Genomic DNA, 20,028 nt, shown 5'->3' with positions numbered 1-20,028 from the left:
GCAGGTTGAAGTCAGACTTGCCATTAAAGGATGCATCCTTCTCAGAAAAAGAGAAAACAACTTACCTACAGATAGACTGTAGGCGAGTAACGTGTTCTTAAAGCTGAAAAGCTATGTTTTTTCCACCCAGTTCTCAGTCTGCTTTTGATCTTCTAATCTGTTGTATAAAAATGAGAAGTATTGTGGTGTTGTTCACAAGAATTTCTTTGCTAATTTTTTTGATCAGGGTAGCTCGAGCATGAAATTCTGGGAAGTCTTGCAAACATTACGGAAGTGCGCCTTGCCCATCGTTGATCAGATCTTCCTCTTCCAGACAGTTGGGAAGCAATCGCAGCAATTAGAGAACATTGTAACACATCAGCGGTTGTCTTTCTAATTTTGTTATAGGTGAATGTAAGCTGAATGTAGAGAAGACTTCCAAATAAGCTGGACTGATGTGCACAGAGAAGGAATGAAGTATGGATGTGAAAGAACGTAGGCCTTATTGCTCCCTGACAAAGAGCAGACGGGACAAGGAACGGCGCTATACAAATTCTTCCGCAGAAAATGAGGAGTGCAGAGTGCCTACGCAGAAGTCTTACAGCTCCAGTGAAACCTTGAAAGCTTTTGATCATGATTCCTCTAGGTTGCTGTATGGAAATCGGGTAAAAGACTTGGTCCACAGAGAAGCAGATGAGTATTCCAGACAAGGTAGGCAAGATGTTTTAATTCAGAGTGTATAATTCATTAGTACCAAGTAACAAAGCATTCTTGCTGCGCAAAGAGTATGTTATTACGCCAGTTTCATCAGTTTTAGTAATACTCTGCACACATAGTACACTTCACTTTTATCTCCCTAAATGGTTTACAAAGATGGGAAAGCAGTATGTGCCATCTTTGAAATAAATAATATATGATGCACAGGAAAGTTAAGTAAATGGCCTGTGTTGGGCAATGGATCAGGGACAACATTGCAGACTCAAGTGTGAAGTATTCAGGCCTTACAGTTTAAAAACTAGACCCCCAGCATAAATTCAACCCATTAACAGATTGCCCAAAAGTTTGCCACTCCAGTGTACCTAAAATGTAAATAGCTTCAAAATGAATCAAAATAAGCAAATACAACTGTTCCAAGAAGGCCCACCCTGTGAACAGCTTTGGGGAAACATAGTATGTGTGGATGAGCGTATGAATAATGCGTTAGCTCAGTGCCTTTATCTTTTAGCTCACAAGGGCTGTAACAGAGAAATGTACATTTGGGTTTGTTGGGGGAATTTTTTAGTGGATATGTATGATATCTCACCAGATGCTGACAGGTTGCTAGAGCTAACTGTTGAATTTCTGAGTCCAGGACTGGAGAGACGTGAGAGATCTAAATATCTGCGGAGATGCTCAGAACCTGACTGGATATGGTCCTGGTCGACTTGCTGTAGCTGACCATACTTGAGCAGAGGGTTTGGACTAGATGATCTCAAGAGATCCCTTTGGACCCCAGTGATTCTGGGAGGTTGCACTTGGCTCCAGTTAGGGTTAAACACTTGGGTTCAATCATCACCCTTGGATTCAAATTTGTAGTCTCGTGGAAGTGTAGAAGTGTCAATTCCAAACTAAACTACTTAATATAAGGAGAAAGAAAAAAACAAAATTTATGAAATGTATGGAGTACTGCGGCCCAGCTATCTAAAACGATAAAACTAGAGCTGTGTGAATCTACACCTCAGTCTTCTGTATAAAGCTATCTTCTCTTTTATGAGGAAACAAAAAATAGATTTAGGGGTAGAAAAAGAAAGCTTCCTCCTTGTGAGGAAGTCCTTGGTTTTAACTTTATAAATGTTTAAAAATATTTTCCCCATTGGTGCTTTTTCTTTGTTCCAAATAGAATAACTTTACATTAGAATTAGAGCTGGGCAGATGGTGTTGGCTTTTTTGCCTACAAATGTTTGCAAGGGAAACAAAAATATTTCTCTTAGGCTTATGTAATTGAGGCTTGCTGCTACTGTAGTCTGTCTGCTTTCTGCTGTGTATTTTTAGTTTCTGTGATGTGTTGAAACTTCAGGTCATCACTACTTTCTAAGTGACTTTAAGTCATTAGTCACCTTGATCTCATTACTTTGAGGTAAAATCAAGAGGAAGTTTTCCAAGAACAGTACAGTAGGCACTTTATTAGTACTAGTGACAAAATTATATCAAAATAGGCACCATTTATTTAATGAATTCATAAACTACTGCCTGAATAGAGTACTGTTCTTTTTAAAAAGCAATAAGGAAGTGCAAGAAGTTATATAGTCTGGCGTGTCACATATGGTGGTGCGCTGGGGATTGGGGTTTTTTTCCTCTTCATTTTCTTCAGAAAAGCACATAATATTTAGCTAATATCTACTGCCCAATATGCAATAAATTACACATCTATAGGCCTAAAATGGCAGTCTGGGATGTGTAGTGTCGTCTTCACCTTTCAGTGGTCTCAGCACTGTCATCTGTGCCCGTTTGATTTTCCTCATTGTCCTTTCAATTCTTTTTGTATGGCTTATTGGCTTCCTCTAATGTGTGCTGGTTTAGCACCTTTGGGGACCACCTGCAGGTTTGATAGGGTCAGGTTATAAAGGGCTTGTTTTGCAGTCTTAGATAGTGTGTTTCTTTGATTCATCTTTGACTGAGAGAATTTACTGCTTCTGGCATTGGAAGCATTTTGTGGAAAAGGTTTCAAGGTCATTCCAAGGGTTTTTAAATAATATATAAAACACGCTTCCCTGTATTTATTTTTTCCCCTCTGTCTAGAAATAGAGTGCAGATATGTGGCTTTGTTGACAGTCTAATTACATTCTAGCCTGCTAAATCAACAGGAAATAAATCTATAAGCAAAAAATGCAAGCTTTAATAAATACCTTTAATTGGAAATTAATTTTTAAAATTAATCATGACCAGTCCTTCGCTTTTTTTGCCCAGTCTGTGTAAAATAACAATAGCAAGTTTCCAGTGTCCACTGGAAAGCTGCTGGAACAGTTACGTGAGTTTCTCGAGTCTCTCAAATGTGGCGCAATTTAAAAATGTCAGCTTGTTTTTAAGGCTGATATTTTGGGGTAAAGCCCTTCAAAGCTTTCTGCTAATGGATCAGAACTTTCCCACCTCTTCTTCCTGAGTTGTCTCAGTACACGTCTTTGTGCTTTCTGCTTCCCAAAATCCCATGGTAGGAATTCAGAAAGGGATGCGGCCGTGGGAGATGGGTGTGCTCTGTTCAGCGGTAGCTTTATCCCAGGAGATCTTTACTTGTGGAGACGAGGATATCCAATTGTCAGTTCCAATCACAGAATCCTTTTCCTCTTCTGTTGAATTTCTGTTACTTGAGATGAATTGCATAAATAGAAATAAGAGCCTAAAAATGCTGATCTTTCTCATTGTAATTCTAAACCTGATGTTTAAAACATGTAGTAAAATATTTGAACATGAAATTATCATATAACTGGGATTATGTTGTTAGCTCTGAAAGCCAGCTGACAAGACTGGAGGAGTGGGTGTGCTTGTTTAGGAAGTTGTAACTTCATCTAGGTCACATGCTTTTAGTTAACATCAATGAGAGGTAAGACTTACTGTGGTCTCCTTCCCTTCTTCTCAAGCCCCTTCATCTGTTGCAAAACTGGGTTTTGTTTTAAAATCTATAGATGAGGATTATTTTGCCTACTATTTTTAGAACTTCTAATTTAGTTACTTATTTTCACTTTGTTGTTAATCCCTACGTAAGATTAAAAAAAATTGGTAAGCCTGTGAGAAGATACGTAATTTCATCCTTGACAACAGATGAAGCACCGTGAAAGACTATTTGCTTCCAAGGTGTGATGATATGATTGTTTGCTGTTTATGTATTAGGGAGGAAGATGACACCTATTTTCTTATGCTTTGAAGTATCCAACTATAATGAGCAGCCTGATTTAAATGTACAACTTCTCTAATTGAATTCAGCAACCTAAATGCTTGTATTTTGGAATATGTCCAAGTATCTTGCTGAATTCAGGATTAAAGCTGACTGTATAAAGTTGAATTTCTCTGTTGCACAGAGAGAAACTCTTGTGTTTACAAAATTAAACTGCTGTGTGAAGTGATACAAAGTACATAGCAGTCTCCAATGCAAAAATATCGAAAAGACTATGGAGTAGGAGGGAAGGAATGTAGAAATAGAAAAAGTAGTATTTTAAAAATTGCATTTGGAAAAAATAATTAGAAGTGATGATATAACAGTATGAAAATTGAAGGAGATCATGAATCAAACCTGGACTCACAAGAACTGAAAATCTTTTTATCAAGAAAAATACAGGCAGGCAAAAACTATTTAATTTACCAACAGATACATGTTACAGGGAAGACAGGAATACATAAGGCCTCTTAAGTAGCCATTGTTCCATTTCAAATAATTTTGTTGTTGCAGGGCAGTATAGTGATTCTGTAGAGTGATCCCCACGTGATGTCAGTGAGTTTTTGCACAGGAGCAGGGGGTGGTTTTGACCCAGGAGCACAGGTGACAGGGTGCACTGCACATCTGCGCATGTTCATATTTTCATACAAAATAATCACAGCAGTGTTTGTGAACTGTGTGAATTGAAAAGCTGAGCTGCGGGACACCTTTTGCCAACAGAAGACTCATTGAGGTAGTGCGGGTTTTGTTAAATTTTTACTTTTTGAAATCTTGAGTCAGCTATGGTTTAGCCTGCAGGTTAAGGTATTTGGTCTTTCTAGCTGGCAGTGAGAATAAGTTCACCGTGTTTATCAATCAGAACAATTCATTGTCAGCCAAGTCTCGACATCCATTTATTCTCACGCTCCTCCTTTCAGGTTTGCAGGAGAAAGTACTTGTGCGCATGGTTTTATACCTTTGCTCTTCCAGAATACTTAAGTGCCTAAATCAGATTAAATGCCCTAATAACTCCTTGGAGCTGCAAAAAGAGGGGCTGAACTTACCAAACAAGCAAAGAAAAAGAATTTCTTTCCTTCACAATGTGCTGGGTCACTGATACCAGGTTGCTGAAAAGCAAAGCCATGTGCAGTACGTTACAATGTGCGGATGTATCATAGCTGTCGTTCAGCTGCCACTCCCGTGACAATTAGATTTAGACGCTAGAAAAATCTCACCTTTCAGTGAAAGAGGGACCTGAAACAGTAATATATATGCTTCAACAGTTTTGTTTTATTACTTAAGATATTAAACACCGTCAGGGATACATTTTTAAGGCTTCAGAAACTTGAAACATTAATTGCAACTTCTGTCCTAATGTAATACGTCTCCAAAGTCTATTGCTTTTAAATACTAGCTGCTCAAAATGAGTTATTTGGATAGCAAAATGTTTAATCTTTTGAGTCTCCATAAATGTCAACTGTAGGATTAAAGGATTTAAATGGTCAAGTTTTTAAACCTAAAACTTTAAAGTAGTTTTAAACTTGTCTTTCTGAAGCAGTGGAGGGATAGATATGTAAGACCATTTTTGACCTTCCACTGCCTTCGCCTTATTGATGAGCTGATTTTGACTATCGAGTGAGCAAGTGCTTCTCAATAGAACTGAATCAGCCTGCTTTGCAGATTATTTACAAGAAGGTATGAAACAACATATGTGACTTTGTGATCTCCGGATGAGCAAATTAATCACCATTCAGTGACATGGCAAGCTCCGTCTCTCAAAATCTGAGGCAGGTATTAGAATTGGTGTTTTATGTTCCTGGCCGCAGTACAAGATGTGTCCTGATTGTCATTGTGGCAGATACTTTTTTTGTTATGCTAAACCACGGCCACCTGCAGTATCTGCCCAATTTGAGTGGGTAACTTCTGTAAGCAGCATACGGTGCCAGTATGTTCTGAATAATTTTGTGGCCTTGAGCGAAACACATAACCTTCTGCCAGAGGTGGGTTTTTTTTCCCTCTGTAATACAGAAATAATAACACTTACCCACCTCACAGGCGTGTTGGGAAGATTAATTAGTTTATGTTTGCAAAATGCTTTGAAGATGAAAAGCGCTGTAAGTGCTAAGTAATATTATCATCTTTCATTGCTATACTAGTTACTTCTTAAAGCAACAATAAGAAGTTAATTGGTTTTCAGGTTCCAGGTGATAAGGATCTGTTGACTTTTAAAGTTATTCTATTAGCTACAGAGTGGTACTAAGAAAAACATTTCACTTTTATTTGATTAGGAGTATATTTAGCTCACGCTCAGTGATATGCACACTTGCTCTAAGGTATTCATCTAGTTGAAATTGGCCCCCTGTGGGTCATGGTCTGTAGATGAGCTACGGATCTGGAGACAAAGGGCAATTGTGATTCTCCAGGGAAAAATCAACCTTGGTTATTGGCAGTAGACTGCTTGATCAGGCATTTCTACACAGCCTTGGTGCACAGAGGAAAAACCTTCTCTTTGACTAGTCCAGTTGCAAAATAAGAGACTTAAGTTCTTGATCATAATGATTAAGGATTTATAAGGTGAGCAAGGGGCCTTCACAAGGACTTTCAGCCTCACGGAAAGGAAGATACTTTAGAGGGTCTGTAATTGCTCTTATGTCTTTGCATAGCTCATATACTGAGATGTATGTGCTGCTCCTGTTCATAATAAAAACTAAACTGAGGACTGGGGAGATAAATGGATCACATGCATGGCTATGAAAGATGCCTTCAGCATGTTAACATCTATGGAGGGAATGAAGCTAGAAAAGTGTACGGTTAGAGATAGGGTGAGGGGAGGAATGAAAGAGGCTGAAAAGTCCCGTCTCTCCTGTCCGTTGGTTTCATGCTTAGAGCTGAGAGTCAGGGCTGTAGGCCAAGCTGTGAGTGATTGCTTATTACATCACGGGCAAATAAATGTGGAAAGTGAAGCAGAGATGTAAAATAGGAATAATTCCTCAGAAATCTCCTTGATACTCTCTGGAATTAGTTTGCAAAATGTCACTACTTACTGGCTTGAGAGCCAGTACTCAGCGTTACTGAGCTTACGAAAGCCAAAAGAGGAAATGGCAGAGCCACGGGAACAAGTTTGCCTCAAGTTTTGTGTTTCTACTTTTTTGCTTTGCAGTGCCATAAATATGTCTGAGTCATAAATCCTTTCTTGTCTTCAGCATAATGGGCATTTTGCTAGAAAATCTAAATTAAGACAATGCTACACTACATTTATTATGGGGATTTACAGAATGGAAACCCTTTTGGGGGAGTCTAAGAGCAGTGTGAGTGAGAGAGGGAGTTTTGGCCTTGTTTTCATCTCTGGGGAAGTCCTTGGGTCTGTATTCTCTGGTGTTTCTTGCACGCACTTACAGCGATTCTCTGAGCGCCTCATTCTGTCCACGCATTGCAGAGCATGTGGGATACTTGTTTATGAAATCCTACAAATAGAAACGTATGGGGCTACTCTGAATAGGTGTGTTGGGTTTTTTATTTATACCGTTTCAGAGCCTATTGAATTCATCAGGTTTTCTACCATGCTGTGAGACATATCCCTCTGTGGGTCTATCCGCTCACTTGTAGTGGCAGAAATGCCTTTCCCTCGTGGAAAGGCCAAAATAATGGGCAAGTTTTCTCTCCTCCCCATATGGAGGAATAGCATTGAGCTTGAGATCTATTTTACATCCTTCTCTTCATGTTGTCTCCTTCCTCCTCACCTTTTTCCCCCATTTCAAGACGTATGTCATGTCATTAGCATCGTACTGACCTTAATGTGGCAGTTCATACCTGTCAGATCTGTGGTTGTAGGCTCTTTGCAGACTGGATATCCATCATCTTTACATTGCTTACCCTTGGGTCATATTTTCACATCTATCAAATTTACGCTTTATTCGTATTTTGTAATAAATGGACGCTGAGATGCTGACGATTTGGTCCCAGGATCCAAAGATTAAGATAGAGGCCTAAAATGTCTATACTGTCATTCTGGTCGTGATCAAGACTTTGTGTTCCTTGCTACTCATGGAGTTGTATTTCTTTTTTAAATCCACAGAATCCTTTCTTTTTTTTTTTTTCTTTTTTTTTCCTTGCAGCCCATGATCTGGACAGCTGTGTTGGTTTTTCTTAATTTAGTTTGTATATTTTGTAATCATAGTCATAAAACCAGATTTTTATATAAAATCCCCAATTTTGGAATCGTAATGTTTAAATTATTAATTCATTTGCTGGAACATGATTGCTGATGCTGTAGCTTGAAGCTTTGAATTGTGCAATTGTGAAATTATCTTCAGCTGACTTTAATCTTACTCTGCGGTAACTTCAGAAGGGCTTGATGAACAGTCCTTTATCCTTATACTGGATTAAGAAGTGCTTCTTATGTTCTAGTCTGTGGATTAGTACTGAAGATCCCCTGCCACCCTCAAGCCTAGCAGGGAATAAAATTACGAGTCTCCCATACAGCACAGAAGAGTCTGCATGTTTGAACCGTAATTTGGAAAACCAGTGGCAGGAAGATACTGTGTTCCATTTGCATCGATTCTGCTCTGTTTCTTAAAATAAAAGCTTTCCCAGGCTAGCATTTCAATCAGTGTCTCCTTGTGATTTTGTCGTTTAATGCTAGTAAAAACACATGGCATGTTTAAATATCAGGTTTGAAATACTTTATTTTCCACCAAAAAAAATGGGGGTTTCTAGAATTGTCTCAGGTTTTGAATCTTACGTAAAGCTCTTCTACCAAGAGTGGCACAGTAAGTGCAGCTCAGAGAACTGACAGTATGTGGCATTAACCCTTTCAGAAGTCACTAAGACCATGACTTAGCTCCCCATACGCTTTTGAAAGCCCATAAGGAATGGGAGAACTGTGTGGTTGATGGTTGCTCAGAATAATGAGCACTTGAAAATTATATGCACAGTTGCTAAGATTTAATATAATTTAATGCTCTTTGTTATTATGTAGTTTACTGCTTATATTGGAGAAGCAACTGTTTTTCATGTGAATCTTACAGCTCCACTCTAAATCAGGTAATGACAAGAAAAGGAGGTTAAGATGGAAAAGTGAATAGAGCAGAAAGGTCAAGAAAGAGAGATTAAGAGGTGACAAGGAAGAAGGTTGTGATGAGTGAAGAGAAAAACACAGGAATTAAAAACAGGAGGAAAATGTGATACAGTGGATTAGGATGGTTTAAATTTCACAGATAATTTTCACAAAAACAAAAAAAAAATCAGGCTGAAGTAATAACAACAAAATACTATGCCAAATCAGAAAGAAAAAATGTTAACACAGGCAAAGCTCGTTACTTGTCAGTCTTCACTGTGATTTCTTGCATCCTAGCAAACAGACCTCTGCAAGCGCAGCTTTGAAAACTCCTTTTTAGCAAGTACATTGTGAAATTTGTGTGACAGAGTGGATGGTATCACATCTATTACTCATTCTCTCTTCTCTGTAATTGTATTCTACCCACCTAACATTCTGACTTCTGGAGACAGCATTTGTACACTTCTTATCAGAGTTTTATAGGGCTCTATTTTGCTATTTTCTTTTTAACAATCTTTGTCCTTTCCTTTCCAGTAAATGCGTTATTCTACTGTACATTTAATTCCAACTCTATGTCCTTCCTCTCAAGACCTTTCCTTACAAAGGACCACCTTTGTAAGTGTGCCCCAGTAAATGCCCCAGTAAAAAAAAATATTATTTTATTTACAAAGAAGTTACATGTTTTTCCTTAAGAAACCAGCTAGAGTTGACACTTGAAAGTAGATGATGTTTAAGATCCCACAGGATTGCGTGGAATTCTTATTCAACCAGTCCAGCTCTGCTTTGATCATGTAGGCAGGTGACATCTACCCCGTATTCTCAGTGGTGCTGTAGTGACTAGCTAATGCCCTGAGAATGGAAGGGACAGTTTTGCTGCCTGTTGTTATATACAAAGAAGCTCCTTTTTCCATCTTTGAATAGCACATAATTGAACTCTGTATTTTTCAGGAATTAGTAAAGTGAACAGGCCGGCCAAGTTGCAGTTTACAGAGCTATTCCTTCATAGCTGTCATGTGTATGAGTTAGGAAGGCAAGGTACTGTTGAATCAGGTCAGTAGTCTTGAGCTCTGGGATGTACAGAAATGATGAAGCATTTCAAAGATGCGGTGTAGCTGTGTGCTGGCTTCCGCTCTACGGAAAGTATTCAGAGGTATTGAGAATGAGCTCCAGGTAAGGAGCTTCAAATAGGAAAAACATGCCCACTATACAGTGTCTAAACATGGACACAAAAGGAAAGAAGTACTTTTCCCATACCAAAATAGCAGAAAACAGTGTGGTCCCTGCAGTAACACTTTGACATCAGTGCGGCTTATGCAATAAGCTTATATAATAAGCATTGCATTATAAGGACATGTTTGGATGCAGTAGTCTGCAGACAGAAAGTAAAAACCTGAGGAAAATAGTTTTCCTCATTTGCTTTCTTAATAATGAGACTTCTTTTAATTAAAAAAAAAAAAATCAGGATTAAATAGGGAATTGCGGAAATGCGAGGAAGAAGATTGGTTCTGCTAAGGACCGTGATCATACTTTTGCATCTGTATAGCTTTAGTTTCACAATTTCTCTTAGTTTAGTATAAGTATTTTTGTCGTGTGTTATCACAGAGTGATTGTAGAGAAAATGGGCTTGATTTTTGAATGGCACGAAGGTGTTATAAGCAGATAGAAGGCGGCAAGATACAAAGGGAGACTAGATTAGAAAGGGGACTGACAAGTAGTGAAGGATGTAGCAGACATGGCGTGAAATTTCATCAGACACATAAGCAAGACCCAAACTAAACAGAATTTTGAGTCTGGACTTGGATGGGTTTGGGACCTCTGCCTTTTTGGTACTATGTCTATCCTGTTACAACAAAAACAAAGTCAGCAAAGGCACTCTAATAAAACTGTAAATCCTCTGGTTTAAAAGGTAGGGGTGTGGGTGTATTTTTATGCTAATTAAGCAGATGCTTTGGAGGATTTTCAGATTTTTTTTTTCTTTCCCTCTTTTCCACAATAGTCTATTGTTGTTAAAACCTGTCTTGTCAACTTATCAGTGGTTAATGAATTACTAAGGACGGTGCTGATGTCTGGAGATGCTGACAAATTCTCTGTTGGATATTTTTTGTTCATTCCTTCTGTTTTGTTTCCGTCCCCTTTTCATGGCTTTTGAGAGAATATATCTGTGTATATATATTTAGTATATAGCCAACTTAGAGCAAGGACTGACAACTGAAGAACCATGGGGCCGTTTCTTTTGTTTAGTAGTCCTCTTCAAAAACCCATTTCCACAGATAACATTTCCAACTTGAAGCTTAAATTATTATGGATGTCTTTAAATAACTTCCCCAGTTTAGGCCAGGGAAACGTATGTGGCACGAGTACAGCAAGTTTCCATTTAATTCTAGCTGTTAACTTCTGACTTTCTAAAATAATACGTAATTTCTGCATACATCAAACTTGGTTTTATGCAGTGTTTGATTAAAATAAAAAAATCATTTACGTTTCTAGACAATGTAACCTGTGTGATTCTGGCAGAGAAATATATATACACATACGCACACACTCTCTCTTTATAAAAAAAAAAATATACATTAACATATATATTAATTATGTCAGTATACTTTTTATGTATTTAAATAAAGCTGTTAAGGCAGTACACCAATTGTTTGTGGATCATTTCTTACACAGAAAGTGGTTGCAACGTAACAGATAGATGTGTATGGTTACTGTTGGCAATTGCTGTATTTTTAACAGTGATTGCTGCACAAGCTCCTGAAAGTTATTTTAGAGTTATTACATTAATTTTGTTCTTGTCTGCACAAACGGAGGGTGTCAGCAGTCCTTACGCTACCCATAAATTGATATTCGTAGCCAAGAGAAGTGCAGTATCTAATGGTAGAGTGGTAGTAAACAGCATTATTGTCCGTTTTTAAAACCTAACTTCATGATACATCATCCCAAATAGTCCAAAGCCCCAAAAGGTGTCTCCAGAACAAGTCTCCTTGAAATGTCTCGCATTTTTTTTCTTTTACACTTCATACTTTTTTTTTTTAAAGGAAAGGGAAAAAACCCACAAAACATTATGCCTATCTGTTTATTCTGTATCTACATTTTCTTCTCAGGAATTAGTTCATTACAATTGCCAAGTTGTTTTTAAGTCTTTATGAACTGTTGAGGCACTTATTGTCAGTGGGAGAAATTGCAAATGTGTGTATAGTGTAAGAAACCGATGATTAAATCCCTCGCATTGAAGTAATTCTGGAAAGGTTAATTAGAAACTCTAAGAACACAAGAAGGAGAACATCCTCTCTTCATACTCTTTTTTTTCCACTGAGCTCCTACAACCTCCTTTTCAATTTTTATTTTTATTTCAGAGTATTCTTCATTATCAGGTAAAAGCCCCCAATTATTCTGCTGCCCGTTATGTCTGTGTCCCAGCCGGTATCCAGCTTCCCCTGGATACTGGAAGACTTCCAGTTTTCATTGTTCAGGAATCTTAAGATGATGTACAACTTTTGTATCATGTATGTATGATTTCCTTTGGGATATAAATTCCTACACAAATACATATTTTTCCATGTCAACTTTTTGGTTTGGGTTTTGTGGGTTTTGTTTTGGTTTTTTGTTTGGTTTATTTTTTCATTTGTGCAGGCAACTTACACAGAGTACAATCCTCTTAGTAAAGCTCTTAGGAAAGCTTTAATTCAGAAGATGATTTAGCCTGATGTTTCTAAAGCAGTTAGAGCATTTCTGGGCTAGGCTGTAAAACTTCTCAGTGTAGTGAAAAGCTCTAATATATTGAATGTGATGAGAGCAAGATACAAACCCGCCCCCGCTTTTCTGTTTTGGCCCTGTGGCATGCCATTTTGGTTTTCTTACCATTCATAAGAGGGCAAAAAAGAAGAAAACATTTTACGTGGAGGTAGGCTGTTGTCAACTTAAAGTAAAAAAATAAAATCCATTAGTAGATGGTAGGTGGTACATTGTGCCAGTGACTGAGTCTCCTGGGAAGTGATGGTGGGGGATGTTGTTATATAATGCCCGAAGTAGTTTCTCTTAAAAATAATAGTTTGCTTAAGAGGAGAGAAAAAAAAAGCGGGGGGAATAGTATCTTCAAATTGATATGCCTGCACCGACGTCTCCCCGAGTAATTCCCTGAGTGCAAAGAGGTCCTTTTCGCAGTGCGGGGAGCACGGGGCTGTGTGGTGCAGGCTGGCCGGGGAGCTGCAGGTTGCGATGCTCGGCTGCTGCAGCTGGTCTAATTGGGGCTCAAGAGGCAGTACCTGGGTCTGTCCGCATCCTTCCTCGCCTCCAGATCTCGGCACCGTGAGGTTACAGGGACCAGAGGCATAGCATCTTGTAGCATTGAAGCCAACGGCAGTTTTGTTACTGACTCAAGTAACCTTGGTTTTGGTCAAAAATACCTCTTTCCTTTCCATTTTGCTTCCCAAAATCCTGTTCTTAGAACCAGTAAGATACTGTGTGTGCAACTGTGTATACACCTTAGCTGCTTCTTGCGTGTGTAGGTACATATGTATACATACACACGTGCACATGAGCTTCTCCTATATTTGATTCCGACTTTAGGCAACTGCAGATTCACGTAATAATATACCAAACACATAAAACCGGTTTTCTAGACTGTCACCCTTAGCATATAGTTACCAAGAAGCAAAATAATAAGCATTTTAGACACTTCACTGCTTTCAGCTCTGATCCTGTTACCACTGGGCGGTTTGTTTGGCCTGTTTGCTTCTCTGATTAGTTTCAACTCTCACAAAACCTGAAAATTCACATGTCATGGCAGCTTTAAAAAATGGCACGATACTATCAGTGTGCATGGTAATCCTCTGTTCTTATACCTTTCACACTGTTCAGACATAGTCGTACAAATGCTTACTCCTTTTATATTTACCTCCACAGCTGTGTTTTGTGCAAATACTTATTCACAGCTGCATAATAAATACAGTTTGATTTGTACCTAATTGTAGCAACTGATTTTCATTATTTATGAAAGTTATTGTCAGAATTAATTTATGGTTCTGCCTGCAGAGAAACTTATAGCGACAACTTTATATGACCACAGGAATAAAATAATTAACTGTCTCAGTTAAAACAGGTCAATGGTCAGGACATTAACTCTAAATATTTCAGGAATTATTTACACTTCTGTATTTACACTTCTGCATTTCTATTACTTTCTGATTGATAGGATTCTGTTCTTGTGTTATAAGCTTTAATTATCTTACTAATGTATTTTTATGTTAAATGACTAATTTTGAAGAAATTAGGATGCCTGTCAGATACAAAAAAATTGAATGTGTGTTCTAATTTTTTCCCAGAGCTATGAAATAACTGTGGGCTAGGGTGGAAAAGCGTTATGGGTATAGGCATGCAAATGAGCTTGCCAAGTGTCAATATATCATAAAATGTCTTAAATCTATGGACATAAAAGTAGGATGAAGACAGCCATTAAAAAGGCAGTCATTTTTGAGTGTCGCATAATTTAGACACTTTAAGTTATTGAAGTGTCATGAGTTTATTGCACCTAATTTATTAATACAATCATTTGGGATTCACGTATGTCTCTTGCTCTGCCCCAAAATAGAGGCTAAAAGTCTGTTTGAAATGCACAGACTCTGCTTCAGCAGTAAAAGCCTAACATGTTTCTTAAAATACAGAGACACAAAAAATAAGAACTTTACCATAGTCCTTGCAGGTAACGGGTGGCCATGTTCTTGTTTGTTCATATTTCTGTATTAAAATATGGCAGAGAAATCCAGTAAAGACAAAGTGAGTTTGGTTCCAATTTAGTTTTTTCCATTGCCGCATTAGGTGACATCTATACAGTGAAAATAGCCTGTTGCTTTAGCCTCTAACCAGGACAGAAAAAAAAGAGAAGATAATCCTGACAAATACCTTGTTACTGCTTTCGTGCTTTGAAAAATAAAAAAAAAAAAAAAGTTTTTCATTTATTTTTAATCCTTTCATGTGCTGAATTGGCTTTTCTTACTTTGGAGGTTCTGTTACATTTCTTTCCTACCCAGGAGCTCTTTTGATGTGTTTAAGCAGTTGACAAAACAGTGCTAAGGTGTAGTACGAATGAAAAGGGGCACTACAGAGAGCTGGAGACAAAAGAATCCACTTGATTGTAATACATGTGGAGTTTTGACAAAGCATCTTGTGTGATACCTGAGACAATTTCACACATGAAAAGTTTTTGCTTTTAGGTTCTTTAAAAAAATAATAATAATAAAAAAAAATTCTCACCTTTTGTTATCTTTTTTTCCCCTAATCAGGACAGAATTTTACCCTAAGGCAGTTAGGAGTTTGTGAACCAGCAACTCGTCGAGGACTGGCATTTTGTGCGGAAATGGGGCTCCCCCACAGAGGTTACTCTATCAGTGCAGGGTCAGATGCTGATACTGAAAATGAAGGAGTGATGTCTCCAGAGCATGCCATGAGACTTTGGGGCAGGGGGGTCAAATCAGGGCGCAGTTCCTGTCTGTCGAGCCGTTCCAACTCAGCCCTCACGCTGACTGATACCGAACACGAAAACAAGTCCGACAGTGAAAATGGTAAGTTCTTATGCATATGCCCATATATAAATCAATGTTTTATTTGCTGTTTTGGTCGACATTCGGTAATTTTAAATCATTAAAGGAATGGCCTTGAATTATTTACCTTATTTTTTTTTTCCCTCTTCCCAGAAAAGTCAATATTCAGTATCAGTCCTAACTAATGTAAGCTTTGGGTATGATGTTTTAGCTGTAATTTTGAAAGAGTTTAATCACAAAAAAGATTAGCTGTGTTTTATCTCAGGCCATGTCACCTGTTATCCTTTGGGGAACAGCTAAGTAAGTGGTGATAAAGTTGATCCCCAAGGCCAGCTTGCAATCAAAGGTTTCATTGTAAAACTCTTCTTCAAGACATCTTGGAGAAGTTGCAGAATCTTCGAATGGATGGATGAATGAACGCAAAGAATAGCTTATTAACAGGGCTCATGTGATTGGAAAACGAATTTGATTGTGCTTTAAACTTCCTAGTTGATGAGAGCAATTGGAATTCTGGTGAAGAGGGACATGTGGCCTTTGATGTGCCTGGGGGACTGGATTACTGTGCAATTAAAATCTGCAAAAAAATCTAAACAGCAGCTTTGTAGGATGTGGGGTATGACCATTGTGTATTAAGGCTTAGTGTTTAAATGAAAAGAGGTTAATACAATTGAATGATTCATTTTTAAAGCTTTTCAAAATTATTTTAACTCCACTTGAGGTTATGAACAGAACCTAATGTGGTGTTAAATGCTAAAATGCACAAATCTTAGAAAACATTTTATCTTTAACTTCTTTTTATTTGCAGAAGATTTTCAGCTTTACTAGAATTAAAATGATTGTTCTATTAACTCCATGACTTTCTATATGCCAAATTCAAACGAGGAATAAAGAAAAATGAGTAAAAATGAAAATTAGTGATGGCTATTGCCTGCATGTCTACATGTCATTTTATTAATTTGTTAAACCTGTCTGCTCAGCTGTACAAAAGTCAGAGCAATTTTATTTCTATCCTCCAGCAATAGCTGGAACACATTTTGGGAAACAGCAATGTAGGTGTGTATGTATGGTGATCCTTTTTTTAAAAAAAATGCGCTTTTATTTTAAGCTACAAGCAATAGTGTTTAGTCCTACCTATTTATTATTTTAACTTCAGTTTGAGAAGGCAAAACCAGAGCCATATTTTGGTATTATTCATACTTGTCATCTTTCCTCCGGTGGCTGATTCTAACTGAAGATGCCAGTGCAAGACGGTTGGTTCAGATGGGATCCTCGTTTTTGTGTTGGACTTAATGCTGCGCGGTACCTGAGGAGACCACTCCCAGTGTTCGCAGGTGTCTTGTCTCATATTGGAAAACTTGTTTGGAGTGGGAGGAGTGTTTTGAAAGAGGAGGATGGGAGTACTTGCCTACCTCCTTTTGGTAGTGGAGTTTCTGTTGGATGACTCTTGATGCTTCAGCTGCAAAGCAATCTAGAATACATTGTTGAACAGTCCTGTGATTTTCCTTTTGAAAGGTCTATGCTGAAACAAATTCTCCGGAGTCTTTTGTAAAACTTTGGGTTAATGATCTTGAAAATACGTATTTATGTATACACATGCACGCGTGCACACACACACACAAACACACCCACACACAATTTCCTTAGTCATATCTTTACTTTACCAAAGAGGTGACTGCTTCAGAAGTACAATAGGTTTGGTATACTTTTTTTTGTAAACTTTATATTTACAATTTTCAAAAAAAGCAAAATGCCTGATTACCATATGCCAAAACTTCCTGCATAAGCGTAAAGTTTGAGTTTTATTTTATTTTTTCATGTTTAAGAAGACCGTGAATATGTTAGAAAAGATATTATTCTGCGCTGGTTAAAATTATGCAAGGAACGTCTGATGTTTGATACAACTTCAAAGAAGAGTTTAGTCACTAAAAAGGATTACAGTTGATTTATTTATTGATAGGGAGGCCAGCAGTCCAACTTAAGAAGGTACTGGGACTGCTGTGAGGCTAATGAAATTTTGATGGCTTGAGAGTCCCCCAGGGATATGAAACGTATATAACTCGGACCATGTCATGGGTCGCCATTTCAGTGGAGATGTTATAGAAGTCGTGAAAAGCTTAATCTTCTTTGGTATTTTTCTCTGAATTTTTGTTTCCATCGAACATGGAAGATTTGGCTGCGAAACAGTTTTATACACATAGTTGGAACTCAGTATGTTACATGCTCACAGTAGAATAGAAAATATAATTTAAAGCCAGGGAAGCCGTATCACCCCGGCAGGCGCAGGTGTTCTAATCAAAGGACTAAACTGCAGGTGCGAGTTTTGTTAATTTATGGCCTGAAGTTAATAGCTGTGCCAGTATACTGTTGAAATCTGACAAATCTGATAAGGCTTTGAAACAAAAGTTAGAATTACGACAAGTCCTCTGTACTGCATCCCCCTTTGCTGTGTGTGAAAGCTTCCTAATTGAATTCTGATGGAACTGTTTTACAGGTAAATGCATTTCTATGCAGCATGTTTACCTCTAAGGTAGATGAGGAGCAACAGGTTATGATGAACAAAACACAATGCCAGATTGTACTTACCTCACCTAAAGGCCTCAGTTCTTGAGCAATCCCACTGTTGACCCAGTAAAATTATTCACTGTTTAAATAGTCCATTACCATAAGCAGACTTTATTGGAGGTAATGGGACGGTTCACGATGATGAGAACTGTGACTTATCCTACAGCTTTATGAACTCAGGATTAACCATTTGTTGAATGTACTTGGCGTTTTCTTTCTCATCAGGCAAGAAGACAAGCTTGGCATCAAAACATGATTTCCTTTCCTTCCTTGTAATCGTTGTGTATATTTGCTTGTCTGAAATAGTTGTGGACTGCATATCCCTTAGGAAGGCAAAACTCAAGGTTCTGTTGCATAATTACAATGAATAAGTGGAAGTTGTTGAAGATGGTAACTTTTATTTGTCGAGGTCTCAACATTATGTTTCTAAGATCCTACAAAAGCAACTTAAATTTGTGAATAATATTGGCAGGGTTAGAAGTTTCTTTAAACAAATAACATTGCACATGATTAAGTTGCAAAATTTGAAGTATACTAATAACACACCATGAATGCCAGCAGATTTTTTTCTTTTAGAAAATATGAGAACTGTCTGTTAAACATAGGGTTTGTAGATGTATTCTCACATCAAAGTTTTAGGTTACTGCTCAGTACATCATTCTGAAGAGAAATATTTTTCTTTGAGCTCATTCAAGTTCTGTATATGACTCTTGGCATCACATTCCGAGAGATTTGTCATGTCGGCCTCCCCGGAGGAGGACCTGCATCTGTTAATCTGGGCAACCGACCAGCGTCACGTACAGTATGATGTATGAATTGGAGCACACTGGGCACGCATGTGCTTCTTCAGGCTTTCTTCTCCATTCCCATTGCAAGTTATTTCATAAATGCTGCATCAAGAAATTTATGTCAATAGTTGTTCTAGGAGCTGTGGCTTTGAAACAGAAGCAGTCCATCTTTTACATGCTTGCCAGTAACTTTATGTTGTTAAGCTGTTCTAAGATTACCAAAGCTTGTCTTTTAAACTTGATAAATATTCTGGCAGAGTATGAGCTAGAAGTTGTAGTTAGGCTTCAAATGGCCCTTTTGCTTAAAGGGTCAATATATTTTTAAGGTATCTTAGAATCCACTTATTTATTTAAATTCTTCTTAAATCCATTAAACTGCAGTCCCTGACTTCGTGAGACATCAGAAAGCTAATAAGCAAAACATGAAAGTATTGGCAGTGCTTCTGAAAAAGTGTTGGGCGCTCCGGATAGATGCGTGCCACATAGTTGACTCTGCCCATGGCCACAAAGACTAGCTGGGTGTACAGAAAATAGTTCTGATGGGACTAGAATGTGGGGGTTTATTTTCTTGTTTTCTTGTTTAGTGAAAATTTTGCACTGATGGGGGTTTGTTAGAAGACCCGAGGAGGTCAGGATGTAGCAAAATGAAAAGAAGAAAGGAAGAGAGAAGAATGAGATCATGGCCTCAGGCAGTCATTCTGAATTGGTTAGATAAATGATTTTAAACTTAGACCCATTTTTCACAGATAGAGAAAAGCAGATATTGCTGGTAGAATGTACATTGCTGAGGATTTACTTAAAGAGAAAATAGCAGTTTATCAATCAGCTGTGTGGGCACTTGCTTGCTTCCTCTCCAACTTCAGCCAGTTTCTGAAGATAGCATTCTTGTGAACCTAATACTCTCTTGTCCTTCCAGAATGGTGAATTTACTGGCATTCAGATCTCTGAAAACCAAGAAATGCATTGGTAAGATACTTGTCAAGACATTTGAAATCTGTTCTTTCTAACCCAGTACATCTATAACTTATACTTGGACTCTGCATTCTTAAATAATGCGCATCATTCAGGAAGTCGTGTTACACGTTTTCACCTGTTTAACATCCTTCTTTACGCTAAGGCAAAACTTAGATGAACTCTACTGAGTAGGAGCTGCTTGGAAACTGCTAGCCAAATGCTGAGCCTACTGATCAAAACCAGCCACATAGCTGATGAATTAATGTT

General features: G+C 37.9%; 1 protein-coding gene across 1 annotated transcript in view; it reads left to right on the top strand.

Moving 5' to 3' along the window:
• Window positions 1-458: 458 nt before the first annotated feature.
• Window positions 459-20,028, top strand: part of TENM3 (teneurin transmembrane protein 3) — a 323,623-nt gene continuing 304,053 nt past the window's right edge. Inside the window, exons 1-2 of the mRNA XM_009891787.1 lie at window positions 459-690; window positions 15,200-15,478. Of these exons, the coding sequence (XP_009890089.1) occupies window positions 459-690; window positions 15,200-15,478 (511 nt within the window). The remainder of the gene's footprint in view (window positions 691-15,199; window positions 15,479-20,028) is intronic.

This window comes from Charadrius vociferus, unplaced genomic scaffold (genome assembly GCF_000708025.1).
Source record: "Charadrius vociferus isolate BGI_N301 unplaced genomic scaffold, ASM70802v2 scaffold478, whole genome shotgun sequence".
NCBI classification, from domain to species: domain Eukaryota; kingdom Metazoa; phylum Chordata; class Aves; order Charadriiformes; family Charadriidae; genus Charadrius; species Charadrius vociferus.
Note: the sequence above shows the minus strand (reverse complement) of the source record. Positions and strands in the feature narration are given on the sequence as shown.